Consider the following 18,904-nt stretch of genomic DNA (forward strand, 5'->3'; position numbering starts at 1 on the left):
CTCTTAGTGAACAGTCTGTAACCCAAAGCAACATGCATGGTGTGTGAAAGCAACAGAAGTCTCCACTGTGCTCACATTTTGAGCATATACTATATAGCAGTTGATCAGGGTGCTTATGGTACAGCCTCAGCAGGTACCAGAGTCTCTTGACCTCAGAACCAGTGTGAGAGCCTGGCTTAGTGAAGCGATGGCTCTGCCAAGAGGCCTGGGAGATTCAGGTTCCCCCGTAGTTAGAGTGGACTGTAAGCAGACAGACGAGAGATTAGGTTCCTCTGTAAACTAAGCAGATTTCCAGGAGCTGTGTGGCCTGAGAAACTGTCACAACTCTCTGGCTTCTCCTCTGTAAGTTAGGTAGGAGACAATTGCTGCCATTATCAAATGACGTCATTCCCCTAAAGAGTTGATCATAGCACCTGGTACAGGCAGGCCAGGAGACACGAGAGATGCTGAACTAGAATGATTAGGACCCCCAGCCTACCCCTCTCACATGAGATAGCTTGTGGAAAAGGGGGATAGCCAAGGGGACTGGGGAGGCTCTCCTAACATATGTCTTTTGACCTCTACCCTGTGTAGAGGAGGTGGCTGGCCAGCCAGTAGGACTCACCAGTTCTGTGCTCACTTTCTCCCAGTAGGGACAATGACTCATTTCCATGATGATATTGATGAGATTATTTTTTCTTTTCAGAAAGGGAATGTTTGGGCTGAAGCTGAAAAAGAAGAAGAAAGATAAAACAGAGAAGGGATTGGTCCTCACCAACAAGGGTGCACAAGGTGAGATGTGAGGATGGGGCATGACCCACTACCCAGGCCAAAGGTCCTCACCTTTGGGACTCCCTGGTCTGAGAATGCGGATGTCTATGGGATGGGGAGCAGTAATCTGCCTGACTTCCTGCTTCTCCTGAATGCTGATGCAGGCCTCAGGGAAATCACCCTAACATCATTGGCAAATAGGAGTGTGGTAGACCCCTGCTCTGGGCCATGCAATGGTCCCCATAAGGAAGTGGTGATGGGTTCAAGCTCTGTTTTTGCCTTTGTATTTGTCAGATAAGTGGCTCACGAGTTTCAAGTCTCCCACTGTCAAATGGGCATGGCATGGGTAGCCAAACTGACCTCATATCGCTCTGGGGAGGATCAAGGGCATTTTTCAAAGTAAAAGGATTCTCAAAGTAAGATAGGAGGGGCTTTCCCTATTTGTCTGATTTGTCTGATTCTATATTTGTCTGATTTAGCTTTCCAAACAAGGTTACAAAGAGAATGAAAATTATGCATGACAAAGGCTGGCTGCAGAATTTGTAAGGCAGGGGCGTGTGGGTGAAAATGTAAAGCCATTGTTAAGAAATTATGAGGGATTTCAAGATGGCAATAGTAGTGCCTAAACCAAGGGGAAGAAGATCCTTCTGTAGAAGGCTCTGTCTGTCTGCATAGAATGCCCATCAGTCAGCTTGCCCTGAGAAGCAGCTGCATTGAGAGGTCAGTCCAGGCTGCCTGACTTTCTGTACTTTGAACAGACTATTCCTTCCACCAAGTGAGGACCAAGCCTCACAATGGGTAGGCACTTGGCATTGATAAAATCAAATTGCATCTGGGTTTCCAAGTGGACAGGTCTTGGATGGCTTCCTGGAGACTTCTTCCTAGTGGCTTTGATAATATCTAGTTAAAGGCTGACATTCTTAGACCCAAATGGTGCAATGGCAATAATTCATGTTCACCATCTTCATTGTCATCCACCACAGCTTTCCTATATCCATAAGCCCCACCTAAAGCTACTCTTCCTGCTCTGCATAAAACTCAGTCTTAGAAAACGACAGACACTCATTTATACTGAAGTGCTGGGGGTAATGACTAATTACCGTGGGATGGTGTCTTACTGTTTTACTGCTATGAACAGACACCATGACTAAGGCAACTCTTATAAAGGACAACCTTTAATTGGGCCTGGCTTATAGGTTCAGGTGTTCAGTCCATTATTATCAAGGTGGTAGCATGGCAGTCTGGGTGTAGGAGGAGCTCAGAATTCAACATTTTTTTTTTCTGAAGGCAAACAGAAGACTGTCTTCCAGGCAGCTTGGATGAAGGTCTTAAAGCTCATGCTCATGGCCACATACTTCCTCCAAAAAGGCCACATCTACTCCAACAAGGCCACACCTCCAAATAGTGCCACTCCCTGGGCCAAGCATGTTCAAACCACCACAGTTGGAGATTGGGTATAGTACATTTTTAGTGGCTACAAGACTTAAAACTTAGTAAGAAAAGCTATATGGCCTTAATAGGGTGGAGGCTCAATCAGTAAACTGCTCGCTATACAAGCATGAGGACCTGAGTTTGCTCCTAAGAACTCACCATATGGTGATATGCAATTTTAGTACTATGGAGGCAGACACAGACATATCCCTGAGGTGGGCTGGCTAGCCAGTCTTGCTCAGTCAGTAAGGTCTAGGTCAGGCTCAAAGGTCAAGATGAAGGATGACTGAGGAAGACACTTAAAGTTGACCTCTGACCTCTACATGCACACGCACAACTTGCTTCCCTTCCCACAGATGAGTCCTTAATAGGAATATTTGTTTATTCAATCAGACCAATAATATGGATGATACTATTTAAAGGCCCTGGATCTTTTTGTGGTCCTTGAAATTAGGTCCTGAGGCCACCAGGTTGATTAAGAGATGCTCCCTTCCCTACAGGGCCTTATGAAATAATCAACACATATGTCATATTTAATAAGCTTTTGCTACTTGTTACTTGTCTTGCATTATGTATGACCCTGAGTTTCTGTTAGCTGTATTTCAGAACAGAGACTCTAATGGGTGAGGCTTACTTCAAATGGCTTCTCACTCACTGACCAGGAGATAAGAGCAGTCTATACGAGGCATGCCAGGGGAGCCAGCTCTGTGGCTACTTCTTGTTAAGAGTCTTCAGCCCACAAAACAAACAGGGCAGAGGTCCATTAGCCCATCCTAGAAAGTAAATGGTATCCATCAAGCTGGGAGGAGTTGGCCTTTATCGAAGGGACAAACATGGGTGTCAGAGCAGAATCATTGGTCCTTCCTTCTTGGTTTAGCTTAGGAAGCTAGGACTTTGGTGTGTGTGCGTGTATGATATTTGAATACCCTTAAAGTCAATTTCATATGTATTCTGAGGAATTGGGATTATGCCAAAATTATTGTTACACTAACTATTAGAGTCTAACACATCCATTCATCAGTTGCTCACTAAGTGGGAACCCCTGTGGCCATTCGTTCATTCCCATATTCAATGATGTTAATGGAATACATATCAAGTATCTGACCCTAGGCTAAGTCTAGTATTCAATGTAGGGCCAATATGGAGGGAAGACAACCTTGGGCAGAGCTCCTCTGCCCTCCAGATCAGCTCCCACATTTCTTAACTTATGCTTTGCCTCAGGATGTATGACCCAGATCCTTAAGCCTGTTCTTAGGTCGGATCTGTACAACGGAACTTCCGAGGGAAGTTCAAAGAGGGTTCGATGGAGCTTGAGGTCCAACTCCTGTTTCTCTCTGCTGGAAGAATCAAGTTACTCTTCTTAGGAAGGCTGACTCAACCTGACTCCCCTCTCTTTTCCCCTTCCCCTCCCTTTCTCCTCTTCTTCCCCCTCCCCTTTCTCTCTGTGTGCCTTTTTTCTCATTTTGGCTGATGGGATAGTAACAGAGTAGATACTTTGAGACCAGATAACTGCATGAACTTCTGTGGTCTCCCTGGACCCACACCATCCTAAAGCTCCTCGAGTCATCCCATCCAGTCATGATATGTGTGCACTCAGGACCCTCCCACGCAAATGCATTGCAAGTGAAGAAAATACAAGGAAGGCTAGACATTGGGCTGAGTAGGAGCCTGTTCTGGAATCTAGATTCCTGGCTCATTGACACAAAGATTGTCAGTACATACAGAGAGGGGCTCTCTTGAAAGTCAGGGTCAAAGCAAGACTTTCAAAGTGGGAAGGTGGCCACAAAGGAACAAGCAACAGAGATGGGAGTTCAGGGGTGTGTGTGTGCACGCACACACGCGTACATGTGTGTGTCTGTGTTGTCTGTGTGTGTCTGTGTGTGGTGTGTTGTGACTGAAATCCCAGGTTAGTCAGAATTAGGTCAGAAAGAACTGAGCAAGGCCTGGTTTGGCAGAGAACAGAGAAGGGTGGCAGAGGCCAGGTGGTCAGGAGGAGCAGGTGGAAGCCAGGTGAAACAGGACATCCACACTGAGTCACGTATGGACTTAAGATGTTTTCTAAATAGGGTGGGCAGCCACTGGGATAGAGAGGTCATGTGCTATCATTCACTTTTGCTTTGTGAAAATCACCCTGCGCGAATGGCGAGTGAGAGAGCATCATAAATCAGTGGACAAAGGCGTGTCAGCCATAAAGAAGCTGCAGCTGGGGACTTTGCTACCTTGAGAGGCCCCTATCTAACGTCAGACCTGGAGGAAGGGGTCCATGGTCTGTTAGATGCCTCTCCTGTATCTACCCTCGCTCATTGTTTAGTTTTTTGAGGGACCTAAGGATGCTTACTGCATATCTGCATCTATGCCAGGAGCTCTACACCCACACGTCTCAGGCATCAGCAGAGAAGCATTTATTTTATCTTGTTGCTGCAAGGCTACTAGGCACTCAGCCAGGCACTAGTGTTTCCTCTGCTGACCCTTTTGTCTGGCTTTGCCCTGAGTTTTCTCACTGAGATTGCAGTAAACGAGGTTCCTCTTCATCCAGCTTTCCTCTCTGTTGTGATAGAGAATCTAATAAGACCAGGGCTGGGGACACCAGCTCCTACGGAGTGGGCTGCTTGAGCCCATATGTCTTCATGTTCAAGGTGTGTGTGTGTGTGTGTGTGTGTGTGTGTGTGTGTGTGTGTGTGTCAGAGTTGTCTGGTTAAAACCAGAACTCAAACATGTCAAAGCTGAGGAGGACATTAGAAATAATTCAGTTGATGTACTTCTAGTTGAGTCTCAGAAGCCCTGGGAACAGCTATTAGGATGCCCTGGGGAAAGCTCCATCTCCATAGTACACAATAGCTTTTGGCCTATAGTGTGCCATTTTGGGACTTTTTCCTTCCCAATCTCTAGTTTGATTCATGGGGAGAAATTCCTAGATGACAAGATTTTTTAAAAATACACATACATACATACATTCTTATACATGTACACACATATACATACATGTGTGCACACATTCGAACATATGCACACATGCAAACATTTACACACAAGCACACAGAGAGAGAGAGAGAGAGACAGACAGACAGACAGACAGACAGACAGACAGACAGACATCTATAAAAAGAACCTGGTTGCTTTAAAAAGTTTTGAAGACCCTTTCCTTATTCAATCATCATTTTATAGAAGGAAAAAATCAGGAAATTCTTTATGACTCACGTAAGCCTCCTTAGGCTGTGACAGGCGCAGAGGGAGAGCTGGGACACTGTTGTGTTTATCTTCCTAATGACTTTATGATATATTAGGCATCAACCCTGCCTTAACTATAGATAAGGAAAACATCATTCCAAGACAAGGTAAGTAACATGCATATGTGTGCCAAACTTCGGTCACTGGGCAATGTTCCCATGAATGACATCAGCATCTAGGTTAGGATTGGAGGATCTAAGGATATGACTACAATCCACTCACTTGGCTTTGCTAAATTCCTATAGATTTGTTTCCTTAGGGCTTCCTACTGACCTGTCCTCCCTACAGTAGGTAATTTGGTAGCTTAATGCATGTATTCTTCCATGGTTATGACGCTCAAATGCCTGATCCGTGGGTCAGCATCTGTGGGTCAAAAACCTGAAGAACCTTTCTTCCCCCTTCCAACTTCTGCATTATTCAGTATTCCATCACTATGACAAAATTCCTGAGGTAATCATCTGATAAAAAGGAAAGATGGGTTTCATCTTTCATGGGTTTTAGTTCATGACTTCTTGGTTATGTTGTTCTTGGGCAGTAGAATAGCCAGACATTACAGGAGTTCATGGTAGAGCAACAGCAGGGCAAGCCTGGATCCCAACCTCTACTGCATAAACATGTCCCTGGTGATTTAACTCCCTTCCGCTAGGCCTCACATCTTACAGGTCTCCCACCTCCTAGGTATGGCATGATTTGACCACCAGACCTTCAGCACGTGGCTTTGGAGACATTTAAGATCTAAACCATAACAAAGTGGGATGGGGCTATGCTGTTCCTTGCTTTGTAATAGATAGGGGTCTAATCTTTGCCCCTAGAGTCTCACAGCTGTCTTCGGTCCTGTTTAAAATCTCCCTCTGTCCCTTCTTGTGAGGATGTGTATTATTGCACTGAAGGTCCAAGTGATAACCCAGCATAATCTCCTTGTCTCAGAACCCTGTATCTGCAGTGGCCCCTCCCCGCCCTGCTCTGATGTCACTCTATGAGGCACCACTTGGGGGGTGGGTGTGTCCAGGGATGACTCCCTGTCTTTTTACAGCATGAGATTTTGCCATTAGAAGCTGACTAGCACATTCAAGAGTGACTACCAGTTTCCTGACTGTTTCATTTATTTTGGGAGACTGTTTTTGTCAAGGTCTTCTTTAGTTTGTACATCTGCTTGTTTGATCCTTCTATCCCTTCTTATAAAGGAATGGATACACACACTCATTACATTATGCACTTGTCTGCCTGGCTTTATTGTCACATCAGATTCAATAGGAGCAGGGGCTATGGTGCCTGCTCCAGGTGGGCACAAAGTGGAGGCTTGCCTACCACCTTATATTAATTTAACAAAATTCTCTTTCTTCCTTTGTTTCTTTAGATGGTAGTGAGTCTGAAGTACCACAGGAAGGGCCTTCTCACCAGGAAGGACCAGAAGACTTGACTTATGATGACGCTTCTATCACACCTGGCCCCTCAGCTCCTTCCAAGAGAAGGTATGGTTTTTGCGTACGTAGCACACTCACTTTGTGCCCTGGGTATGCCAGGCTCTGAGAGAACTGGAGAGAAGACCTTTTTTTCCCTGTCCACCAGGAGCCAAAGGTCTAAAAAGGGAAGAGAGTTCTGTGTCTATTCAACGTATCTCTGCGTGACAGCCTCCAGATACTGGCCAACCTTTGGCAGAATCCTGGTCCCACTAGCTTCAGGCCTAGTTGTGCTGCTAGGAGCTCAGAGATGAGCACAAGTCAGGAAGACAGGCTTGGGAGCTGTCCCTTAGCCCGCTCTTTAATTCGTCATGATCCTACTTACCTTAGTTTCCTGTTTCTCCCACAAGAGAAGGTGTTTCCTAAACAACCAGAGAAGGTTCAGGAGAAGCTGGCTTCCACATGCTATTTCATGATTGGCTGGGATTGTGAGAACAGAACAAACCTAAGCCACCCAAATCAGTGGCTTAATATAAAAACTGTTATTATTGTCCTTGAGTCTGTGTGTCAGTTAGATGGTTCTAGTGATCTCAGATGGTTGTCCAATTGTCATTTGGCAGCTTAGTGATTTTTAACTAGGGCTTAGTGGTAGCTAAAGTCTAAAATTGAGGAGAATAAATCTACCTCAGATCAGTTTGATTCAAAAGCCTTGAGATTTTTTTTTTTTTGCAGCTTACAGTAGTTTCTACTGGGCTGAATTGCAGTCTGTAGACACGGGATGGAGGCAGTTATACAATGTCACTGTTAGAAGCCAAAAGAACATCGTTCAATCTAACTCATCTCAGTTCGTCTCCCACCCATTGCTGCTCCTGTGGTAACAAGCATCCTTCTCCTCTGCCCATGATTATCCAATATCTAAGTTCCCAGGTGTTTCCTGTCTGTTTTCAATTACCCAAGACAGTCCAGATAAACGAATTCCCTGTGACTGTGAAACTCGATGAGATGGCCTTTTGGCCATGCCTTCCAATTTTCTTCTCTATCAGTCCATTCAAAAGCAATCACAACACTCAAAATTACATCTTTTAGAAAAGATGAAGTGTTCCTGGGTCTAAAAGTAGCTCAGCAAAGGGCAGATCCTTCCTTCAATCCATCTTTGTCTTGGCCCTCCTGAGGAGTCATCATTTCTATAAGATCGAGATAGGAAAAGCACGGAGAACCTTACATATAAAAAGTGCTAGTGCTTATTCTTGCTAGACATTAGGTTAAATGCCTGTATATACTATATTATTTAAGTCTAGCAATTGCCTTGTGGTATAAATGGTACTATTAGCCTTGTTATTAGGATAGGGAAGCTGAGTCATAGAAATCTTAAGTCATAGGGGCTGGGGATTTAGCTCAGTGGTAGAGCGCTTGCCTAGGAAGCGCAAGGCCCTGGGTTCGGTCCCCAGCTCCGAAAAAAAGAACCAAAAAAAAAAAAAAAAAAAAAAGAAATCTTAAGTCACTTGTCTACTTATATTTATTTCCCCAGAGATGTAGAGAGAACCTGTGATAGCATGTAAAGGAAGTCCTTAGAAACTCCTGGGAAAATGTTACCATGGTTTATATGTCTGAAGTTTGTTCTTTCTTGATTTTATATATATATATATATATATATATATATATATATATATATATATATACACACATATATATAATTTATCATTACATTATTATTGCTGTTACATTATTTATTTTTTTATTTTACACTTGCACACAATGTTATCAATTTATATATCAATATATTTAACTTTAATAGAGCAAAGCTGCTGACTAAGATCCATGATGGGGAGGTCAAATCTCAAAACTATCAGGTAAGTGATGGGTTCCTCCTACCCAGCATCCCCCAGTCAGGAGACTGAAGAGCAATAGTGAGCGAGTGCTGAGCACTGTTTTGTGTTGTAGATCACCATCACCATCACTGAGGCCCGACAGCTGGTGGGCGAGAACATTGACCCAGTTGTGACCATTGAGATTGGGGATGAGAAGAAGCAAAGCACAGTGAAGGAAGGGACCAACAGCCCATTTTATAATGAGGTAAGTCGCAGAGCATCCTCTGGGCCCACAACCTCTTCACTGGTGAGAAGAGTTGGAGCCCCTCGGGCTGTTCCCATCTACGTTCACAGCCCAGTTTGAACTCTTTCCACACAGTCCCAAGGCAGTGATAACAAGACAGTAGACAGGAGAGGAAAGGAGGCCACTTCCTTATCTCTCAAAAGTTCATGGCCATTCTTAAGAAGCACTGGGGTTGCATTCAGTGAACCTTGGATCCTGGTGAGAGAGACAGTAGACATTCTTTTCCACAGGAGCAACACTGAAATTGTAATCACTGAATTTGAAATAAGCATACTTGATTGGAAAGCAAAACAGTTGTGTTTTTCTAGGATCCATAGGAAATTTAAAAGACTCCAAAGAGGAGAGTTTCTAAATAGTTTCTCTTGTAAATAAAATGTTATTTGGTAAAAAAAAAAATGACAGAGTGTAAAATAATATATAGTAGAAAATCTCACTTCCCTTTAATGTTCAGACCCTGATATTCTAGATTTCACCCTTGGAGGGATCCGTTCTCAAGATACTAGAAATCTTCCAGAGAGAGCCCAAGCATACACAGGAATACAAATAATGCCCACTAGCATGACTCAGTTGTCCTGGGTCTTGTTCCTTTTTTAAGACGATGGTTTCTAGGATAGGGCCCAGCTGGTCACACAGGCCAAGCTCATTTCTGCTTCATGGTTGGAGAATTTTCCATCACTCTCATGTGCTATAATATACTAACTGTGTAGTCTCTCATCCGTAGATACTAAAACTTTTAGCCTTTGGCTTGTACTCAAAATATACTTATGTGGCCTAACTTATGAGGAATGGGGCATAGGCATTTAAATTTGAATATTACCAACTTCATGACAACCTGAATTGCTTAAAACAATGCTGTAGATTCTTCATTGCTCCACTAACAGTAATCTACAAGGACGACAGGGACGGCATGGATAAAGACATTAACTGAAATTCCCTGAATCACGTTTGAGCCGTTAATTCTTTCTTCTGTGTCAGGGTTGTCCACATCCCCCTCCATCGTTTTGGCACAGATATGATATAAAAGAGTGTGTGTGGAAAATTCACTAAAACTGCAAGGCTCCATTTACTTGTTAAATGTTATACCTATATCTGCAGTTTTGGTTGTAAATGACGTCAAGTTGAGCCCAACCATAGCAAGCAGGAAACCAAGATAAAGAACAGGAGGCAAGCCCAGGTCACAGCGTTTCACATTCAAGGCAGAGGCCATCAGGAGTTGGAGGAGGAAGTAGGGTTGTTGAATGTTTGCTGGCTAGAAAAATGGGTGCAGGCCCAGGAGTCTATGAGAAATCGGAGAGTGCAACAATTTAAGTCAGCTGAAGGCAGCAAACATTGGAACATCACCAGCCCAAAGGACCATATAGTCATCCTTATTAGAGTGAAGAATTTCACCAAGTGAAATTTCCATAAGTTTTAGTTTTAAACATTAAAAACATACTAAAATGTGTAAAAAAAAAAGGGTGTGTGTGTGTGTGTGTGTGTGTGTGTGTGTGTACATTACATATGAAAAATTCTTTAAAGGTCATACCTGTTTTCTGACTAAAATGAAATTGTCATCACCTTTAAATTTATTCATTTATCATGGCACTGGGGATCAAACCCATATGTTATGACTACTATAGGGCCATACCTCAGCCTGGGGGACCACCGCTATTTTGAAGATCTTGTAGCACAGCACATGACAGTTTATTTTTGTTTTTCTATTTTACTCTAGGGGGGAAATGTCAGTTTTTTGTTCTTCCCACTGGTATGTCTGTCCACAATTTATAATTCGCTTATATCTATAGCTCAAAGGAAAGAACCCAGGGTACAAGTGTCGCAGTCCTTCCTCTCCCACCCCACTGTTCTCCCTCCACACAGCTCCCCATCCTATGCTACAACCTCACTTGAGAGGCACCTGACTCAACCTCTGTGAAACTTGTTCTACATACCTGGTCCCTTCTTCAGGAGACCCAAAGCACGGCTCTAGAGCGAGAAATAACTAAAATTATGAAGCTGGTCATCACCTTTTAAGCTCTTTAGACATTACTCCCTCTATATTGCAACTTAGGGGATCCAGCCACACAATTTTTACATTTTAGTTATTTATCTCTCTGTGAGCATGTGGACACTTGAGCACATGTACCATGGTGCACATATGGAAGTTAGAGGACATCTTGCAAGGATCAGTTCTCTCCTTCCATCATGTAGATTCTGAAGAAGTCCCTTTTCCCATAGAGACATATTGCGAGCCCCAAAGGTAATTCTTTAACTCTGAAATTTAATATCTTTTCCAATATTAAAAATTTCTATCATTCATCTTTATTTTTGTTCCTTCCATGGCTAGTCTTGGTAATTTTTCAAGAATGTTTGAAACAGAAAGAATCCTGAGAAATATTGAAATGAGCTCGCTCAAAAACTATTCCAATATACCCTTTTACCTATTACAAGACAAAAAAAGAAAAGAAAAGAAAAGAAGAAAGAAAGAAAGAACTAACAACATGAAGGGTTAAAAAGATACAGCAAAAGCCAGAATGTAAAATGCCTTCTGCAGTAGTTTGCGTGAGAATGTCCCCCATAGGCTTGGATATATGAACCATCGGTTGTCACTCAATGTCATTGTATGGCAAAGGTTTATGAAGTGCATCCTTGCAGAAAGGAAATATGTCACAGGAGGTGGGCTTTGAGATAAAAAGCCCAGTGCACTTCCGGCTTGTTCCTTCTGCTTTGTATTGTTGTTGACATAGGATCTCTCAGCTTTCTGCTCCAGAGCCAAGCCTCTTCACAACGACAGATTCTTGTTCCCCCTCAAAATATAAGCCAAAACAAACTTGATTTTCTGTAAGTTGCCTTGGCCTTGGCATTTTATCATAACAACAGAAAAATAACTAATACAACTTATTAGTCCCTCAGAAGAAAAAACTTAATACTATTAAAATTTTACATGCACATAATTCCTGATCCAGAAATACTACTTATATCTATTTTAGAGGAATATTTACACTTATTCTATGCAAGAATGTAGTTGTTGGCATTTTAAATATAATATATAAAGTAATACAAATCAACTGAAAACAACTTAAGGGGTCTAACTCATTCCAGGAGCAAGGTTCTTAGATGCTGGGGTTGATAACCAAGGTGAACTTCATGTTTTACAGTACTTTGTCTTTGATTTCATCGGACCCCAAGTACATCTTTTTGACAAGATCATCAAAATCTCAGTAAGTACAGCATGGCAGGTGGTGGTACTCAGGGAGAGGAGGAGAGACTCTAGAAACCAGGGACTCTCTGGGACAGCTCAGCATGGTTAGGGATGCCTGGATTTAGGGCATATGTATGGTTGGTGACCATGGCACCATCAGGCTAAAGCTGAAAATCCCCAATATGGATGATTTTATGAGCCAGAGCCATCTCAAGGGAATCTGTGCTTTTTGGAAGCAAGAGATAAACTACATTAAACTTTTGCTAAGTGGATGTGGGAATAATGAAACATATGCTGCAGATGATATCTTAATTGGCTGCCATTTTTCAGTTATTTTTTTAAAATCAAGTTAATGTTATGCTTTTCTCTTGGGATAATATCTACCCTAATTAATCACAACCATCTTTTCTTCTAGGAAGTGACAAATAGAGGATCAAGAATAGAAACTGGGGACAGTTCACATATGTCAGTCTCGTTATGGATAATATCCAGTAGGCAGAGAAAATAATTTGGAGCATTTAAGCATTCTTAAAAATTGCCTCTGAGTGTGGACCTCAGGACATTTCCAAGGGGGAATTGGATCTGCTAGACAGATCTTTCTCAGCCCATCCAGGGAGGCTGTCCAGGGGGAGGGGAAGTTTATCCACAGATCCAGACTGAAGAGTATATATAGTGAGAGCCCTGGGCTTGCCAGGACATTGTCATGCACCTAGGTGATGTGTGGCAGGAATGGAAAGTAAAGATGTTGAAGTCATATTGTCCCAAGTGAGAGCAGAAGTGGCCAGTTGGTACCATGGCCAACTGCACAATATTCAGCCGAGGGTCAGGGAGCAGTGGGTGGCAGGCGGTGACATCTATTACTTTAGTCTCAGAAAACAGCCACTTTGTCCATGAAGAGGGGTATGAGGCTGGTTATGCCTGGGGCTGTCAAGTTGTGGGGGTTGAGAGTGATTAAGTGCTTTTCTCTAAAGACTTCTCAAAGACCAGGATTACTACTTGCTATTTTATGTTGGTAAAAAGTGCACAGAGAGTAAGGGAATGGTCCCTCAACAGTCGCAGCAACTCAGATGAGAATCTCAAGGCTGACTCTTCATCTTAGAAATCCCCTCCCTGTCCTGTTTTTAGCACTCTATAGCACACTAGATAAATACATATCTGATATGACCTTTAACCTCAGCTGAATGTCGATAAAGTCCTGTCTCAAGGCCTGGGTCCCAGTGGTATCATGACAGCGTCCTTCCCAAGAGCATTAGAAGAATGTGGCTCTTGAGGAATGAAACACCACCAAGAGCCAAACCTTCTTAGCACCTGAGTTTCAGGTGTGATGACAAGGATGCAGAAGATACTTCGAGAGCTGGGGCGGCTTTCAGGACTCTGTGCCATCTCTGGCACTCCTGCAGCCACCCGATGACACTGGCTCTGGAGAAGCTAAGCTCATCACCATAGACATCACATCATAGGCAAGAGTCATGACTGTATGCAGGACACCTGGACTCTTAGACATAGGATGAAAGCTCGTTTTTGTGTTTCATTCCTTCTTTGGGAGAAGACACTGTTTTGCTGTTCTTAAATGACTCCTAGGGAGACCCAAGATTTAAAGGAAACCCCTCCCTCTTATGTTTAATACAACTTTCCTGCTAGTTCATAACCTGAAAGTCAGTGTGAATGAATGAATTCAGCATTCAATAGTTAAATAGTTCAGTCATAGTCATGTATTCTCAGCACTTAGACAGTTATGAGTCCTTGTATTAACCACCACAGAATCTGACCAGGGCAGAGAGCAGCACAGATGTATATGTACAAATGTAGGTATTTAGAAGGCTGTTTGATAGCATGGCCATTTAGCAAAATAACAGTAGTAGGTTCCCTTCTAGGGCGTGTTACTTCCCTTTCTTTCACAGGGACCTTTACCTTGTGAAAGGAACTTGAGACAGGCCTTGGGGAGTCATGTTAGTCATGGAAAACAAGGCTGGTAACAGAGGCAGCTTTTTGTGTGTGGTCCTAAATAGCTCCTCTGCTGAAGCCAAGCTGCCCTTGTTTCCCCTCTGTTCTCTGACACTGGAAAATCACAGCCAGAGAGGGAGAGGGGGAGGGGGAGAGGGAGGGGGAGGGGAGAGGGAGGGAGGGGGAGGGAGATGGTCAAGTAGGAAGAGAAATAGGATAAGCTATTCAGAAGATTCTAGATTCTACCATTCATCCTTCTTTAAACCATCCATTAACTCATCAAACATTCATTGAGTATCTGTCATGAATGAGGCACCTGGTAGGTAAAATACAAAGAGACACTGCCCTCGATTGAGGAAATCATGGGATTTATGTTAGTAGGAATCTCTGAGGTACCTCCATGATGCCATGAAGTTCTTGGGGCCCTTGGGTTCCAGTGACAGAGATGCCACTACTTCTGGAGAATGGCCCCTTCATTGCTGAGAGATTCTGACTAGTATAAGAAATAGCATCCTTAACAGAGCTAAAATCTCAGCCTGTGTTACCTAAGAACCAGGCAAGAAGCCTGACCTCCTTTCTGGCTGTAGCATTCTAAGATTTGAAGGCACTTCAGTCACAGTCTTCTTTCTGCATTAAAGATTAAACTATTCCAGTTTTCCATAAGCCTCCCACACATTATGACTTCTATGCATGGCACCAACTGTGTCACTTTCCTTCAGGACTTCCTCATGGTGGTAGGGTGATAGCAGCCTTTTAGCACGCTGCTGTAACTGAGATAGGCACTCTGCTCCCTTCTAATCAGAGCAAATGCTATACTGTATGGAACTCACTCTACAGTGCAGTGTTAACACAGCTCCCAGCAACACATGCTAGTTCTAAAGAAAGCTGTGAAAGATGTTTTGGAGGCTGAGGAAAGAAACACCAGTGGCAGCTCCGGAGATCATGGACAGATACTTAGAGAAGGTGACTTTTGCTCCAGCCAGTGAAGGATAGGTCAAGTTCGAGGAGGAAGAGGTGGACGTTAAGGAGTAACTTTCCAGGGTCTATTTGATTAAAGAAATCTCTTGGGTAGTGAGAGTGTCAGGCATCCTTCACCCGATGAAAGCATAGTCAAACCCAGACAAGGATCAAGTCCTAGAGATCTCTTAGGTGAGCCATAAATCCATTTCACAGATGTATCTGCAAAGACAAATGTTGCAGGTTGGTGCTGTATCCTCTGTAGGTCTTACATCACAAGCTGATAGGAAGCATCCTGATTGGCTCTTTCAGAGTGGATGTGGGGACGGTGTACAACCAACCTGGTAAGCAAGCTCCACCCATCCATCTTGCTTCTTACCCTTCTTTGGTTGACTCTCTGCTTTGCAAAGCAGGGATTTTCCTATGTGATTCACTAGACTGAAAGTTTCCCAAATGCCTGTGATCTGTTGGAAGAAATATCAGAGGGTGGGAGAAAAGATGAGGGGAAGGAGGAGAGTGGGATAACCTGAGGACTAGGGATATCCACAAATGGCTACTATTGTAAGCATCAGAGAGAGACCACATCCTGTGGGTGTGGGAGGAGATCAGGGAGCCACTGTCCATCTGCAAAGGATACTACTTACAAGATGTGTTCATAGGTCATCAGTTCTGTGACAAGTGGGCACTGCTTACAGACCCGGGTGACATCAGGACTGGCACCAAGGGCTACCTGAAGTGTGACATCAGCGTGACCGGGAAAGGCGACATCTTAAAGACCAACCCCAAAACCTCCGATGCTGAGGAGCAAATAGAGAAGTGAGATAGAGCCAACCAGAGCCATAAAAGAGAAATTCTCTGCCCTTCTTTATGCCTCTTTCCCCTTTCCACTCTTTTCTGAATGGATGTGTGAGTGCTGCCCACTCATGGCCTGTCTATCAGAGACTCAGCTCTGTCAGCTGCCTGAATGCATCTTCTCAAATGGCTCTTTTGGAAGCTTGGATTTTCAGGCAAGAACACTGTTTCCCTGTAACAGTTTATTTTAGGTAAACCATGCTATTATTATTATTATTATTATTATTATTATTATTATTATTATTATTATTTTCTTGGAGAATTTTATATAATGCACCTTGTTCACATTCGCCCACACTCCTCCATTCTACCGTTCCCAGATAAAACTCCTCTTTCCTGTGCACCCCGCACTTCCTGTCTTTTTATTGTTGTTTAAAGAAAAGGCAATTCTGCAGCATGTGTCCAGTCCTCCGGCTCTTATAGTCTTTCTACCACATCTTCTATGCTCTCTGATCCTTAAGTGTATGCATTATGGAGATAAGCCATTCTTGAGATTATATAATTTATCCACGTGTAGCAGGGTTTTTTTTTTTTTTTCTTTGAAAGAATCTTACTTTCAACTACTGGTTTATGACACACACAAAAAAAAAGGTTTTAAATTCTAGAAAGGAAACTTGGTTTAGTGATGAATCCCAGTGATTTTCTATATCCAATTTTTCTTCCTTTCTGCCTTCAGCCTGTACCTGCCCTTTCTCCCTCCTCTTGACTGGCAGACCTTTTCACTTTAAAATTTTTCTTGTCTCCCTTTAGGAACCTTTTGATCCCTCAAGGATTTCCATCAGAGAGACCTTGGGCCAGGTTCTATGTGAGACTTTACCGAGCAGAAGGGTTACCCAAAATGAACTCCAGCATTATGGCAAATGTCACCAAAGCATTTGTGGGTGACAGTAAGGACCTTGTGGACCCCTTCGTGGAGGTGTCCTTTGCTGGGCAAACGGTGAGGAGACTTTGTCACCAATAGTGGCAGTTATGTTTTGCTTGGATTCAGAACATTTTTAACCAAATGAAATTAAGTAAAAAGTGCCTCAGAGAAAACTTTGTCACAAGAAGGGTAGGTGTTAGGTATCAGAGGTGCAGACATCAGCTACCCACTCATGCCTCATTGAGGATTGTGGAAAAGAACCATGGTTAGGTGTGTTACAACTTAGGGTCAGGTAGAAAAACATCTTTCCACATAGCTGGCTACTTCTCTAAACAAGAATAAGGCAGGCCACTCTCTCCTAACCTATTTCTCAATTTTCCAGGCAACCATCCTCCTACATAACCCTAGATACCTCTGTTCTTTTCTCAAGGGCCACTGGGAGATACGAGGCCTAGGTTTGTGGTCAAAGCTGCATTATAGGGGTTGGGGATTTAGCTCAGTGGTAGAGCGCTTACCTAGCAAGTGCAAGGCCCTGAGTTCGGTCCCCAGCTCCGAAAAAAAAGAGAAAAAAAAGCTATGCCCTACTGGACTTTGAAACTTTGAATAACATGTGCTTTCAAAACATGTCCCTGTCCCTTCTGATCAGCAGGAATAAAAGCTGGATTGAGTCTAAGTTGCGTTCAACTTGGAGGGCACATTGAATGTCATTCTGTTTTATGACAAGGAAATTGAGGCCCAGGCTGAAGCTTTGATTCACTCAAGGTCATACGTGACATGACGTTCACCCTTGTCTTTATGAGGGCATGACCTCGGGGTCTCACTATGTCTGCTGCTTCCCTGGAGACACATGACACAACTCCTATGTATAACAGAGGGAGTCACAACACTTACCTGTTGAGTAGAAACCCCAAGGACAACGATTCACCTTTGCCCCAGTGCCCTGCATTACCATCTAGGCCAGCAGCAGTGTTAACAGAGTGAGTGTAGCTGCTTTCACAGGCATCAGGGAGGCAAGCATAGAATCTTTGATTAATTCCCTTCGCATTAGGTGCTTTGAAGTGTTTTCTTTAGCCACGTACCCCCATGGCTCACATCCTCCTGGCTCCTGTACTCTCAGGGGCGAACCTCTGTGCAAAAGAATTGTGCTGATCCTGTGTGGCACGAGCAGGTGGTCTTCAAGGAAATGTTCCCCCCCTTGTGCCGGAGGGTGAAAATTCAGCTGTGGGATGAAGGCAGCATGAATGATGTGACCCTGGCAACCCACTTCATTGACCTGAAGAAAATCTCCAATGAGCAGGACGGCGATAAAGGTAGAGCTTTGTGTGTCTGACTCGGAAGTGGGTCTTAAAACCATAGTTACCTTCAAAGGGAGAAGACCGTGTAGGCCTGTACGAATACCTTGCATGATTCTGTGGTCTGTGGCTTGGCTTGGTTAAAGTCATGATTGAACCAAGCTCTGACTGTAGGTCTCCCATGACTATTGCTACCTACCTGCGGTGTGTGCCTGTTCTACTAAGAAAATGGAAGTCAGATAAAACCAAAGGTTGAAAAATTAAAATCTATGGGCCAGTCTGTCCTGATTTGTGGTTTTGCATGGTTCTGTATGAAAAGGTTTTGCATGTGGACAATGGAAACATATTTGCCCTACTTAAAAATTATGTCCCCAGTCACTTGATGGGAACATGTGAGCTAATGGGTGGCAAGGGGCTGTGTTCTCAGGGAGCTGGGAGAGCTTCGGGTTATCCACAAAGCCTTGAAGGTGGCAGGGAAGGAAAGAACTCCCACTCAGTATATGACTGGATTTCTAAAATCCCATCAGTGTGTGAGAAGTTCTAAATTAATCCCCATTTAAATTCATGACCACCTTTCTTTGCACTGCATATGTATGCTGATTGACAAAATGCCTACATATCACATACGTATATATAATTAGAAGACCAAGTACACACATACATATATGCATGTGTATGTTAAACATCTCATATGTCACATAAAGATGACATCAGTATAGCTGTTTTAGTTTTTCTTAACTAGATGAATATTTTCCAAGAGCAGTGACATATATTTTTACATCCGTCACAGACTGACATCACAAAGCCCTCAGTGAATGTGTGTTCTCTAGTTCTTCGTATTACAGCAACACTCATCCATCTTCACTTTCTCAACTAGATGTCGAGTTGTTTTATTCAT

The 18,904-nt window shown here is 43.3% G+C and overlaps 1 protein-coding gene across 1 annotated transcript in view; it reads left to right on the forward strand.

The window, feature by feature from the left end:
- Positions 1-18,904, forward strand: part of Fer1l6 (fer-1-like family member 6) — a 155,444-nt gene that overhangs the window by 31,175 nt on the left and 105,365 nt on the right. The window contains exons 3-11 of the mRNA XM_039080186.2: positions 686-771; positions 6,767-6,881; positions 8,605-8,659; positions 8,751-8,882; positions 12,056-12,118; positions 15,266-15,344; positions 15,660-15,816; positions 16,603-16,789; positions 17,832-18,024. Coding sequence (XP_038936114.2) covers positions 686-771; positions 6,767-6,881; positions 8,605-8,659; positions 8,751-8,882; positions 12,056-12,118; positions 15,266-15,344; positions 15,660-15,816; positions 16,603-16,789; positions 17,832-18,024 — 1,067 coding nt within the window. The remainder of the gene's footprint in view (positions 1-685; positions 772-6,766; positions 6,882-8,604; positions 8,660-8,750; positions 8,883-12,055; positions 12,119-15,265; positions 15,345-15,659; positions 15,817-16,602; positions 16,790-17,831; positions 18,025-18,904) is intronic.

The sequence above is a fragment of the Rattus norvegicus genome, chromosome 7 (assembly GCF_036323735.1).
Source record: "Rattus norvegicus strain BN/NHsdMcwi chromosome 7, GRCr8, whole genome shotgun sequence".
Taxonomy (NCBI): Eukaryota; Metazoa; Chordata; class Mammalia; order Rodentia; family Muridae; genus Rattus; species Rattus norvegicus.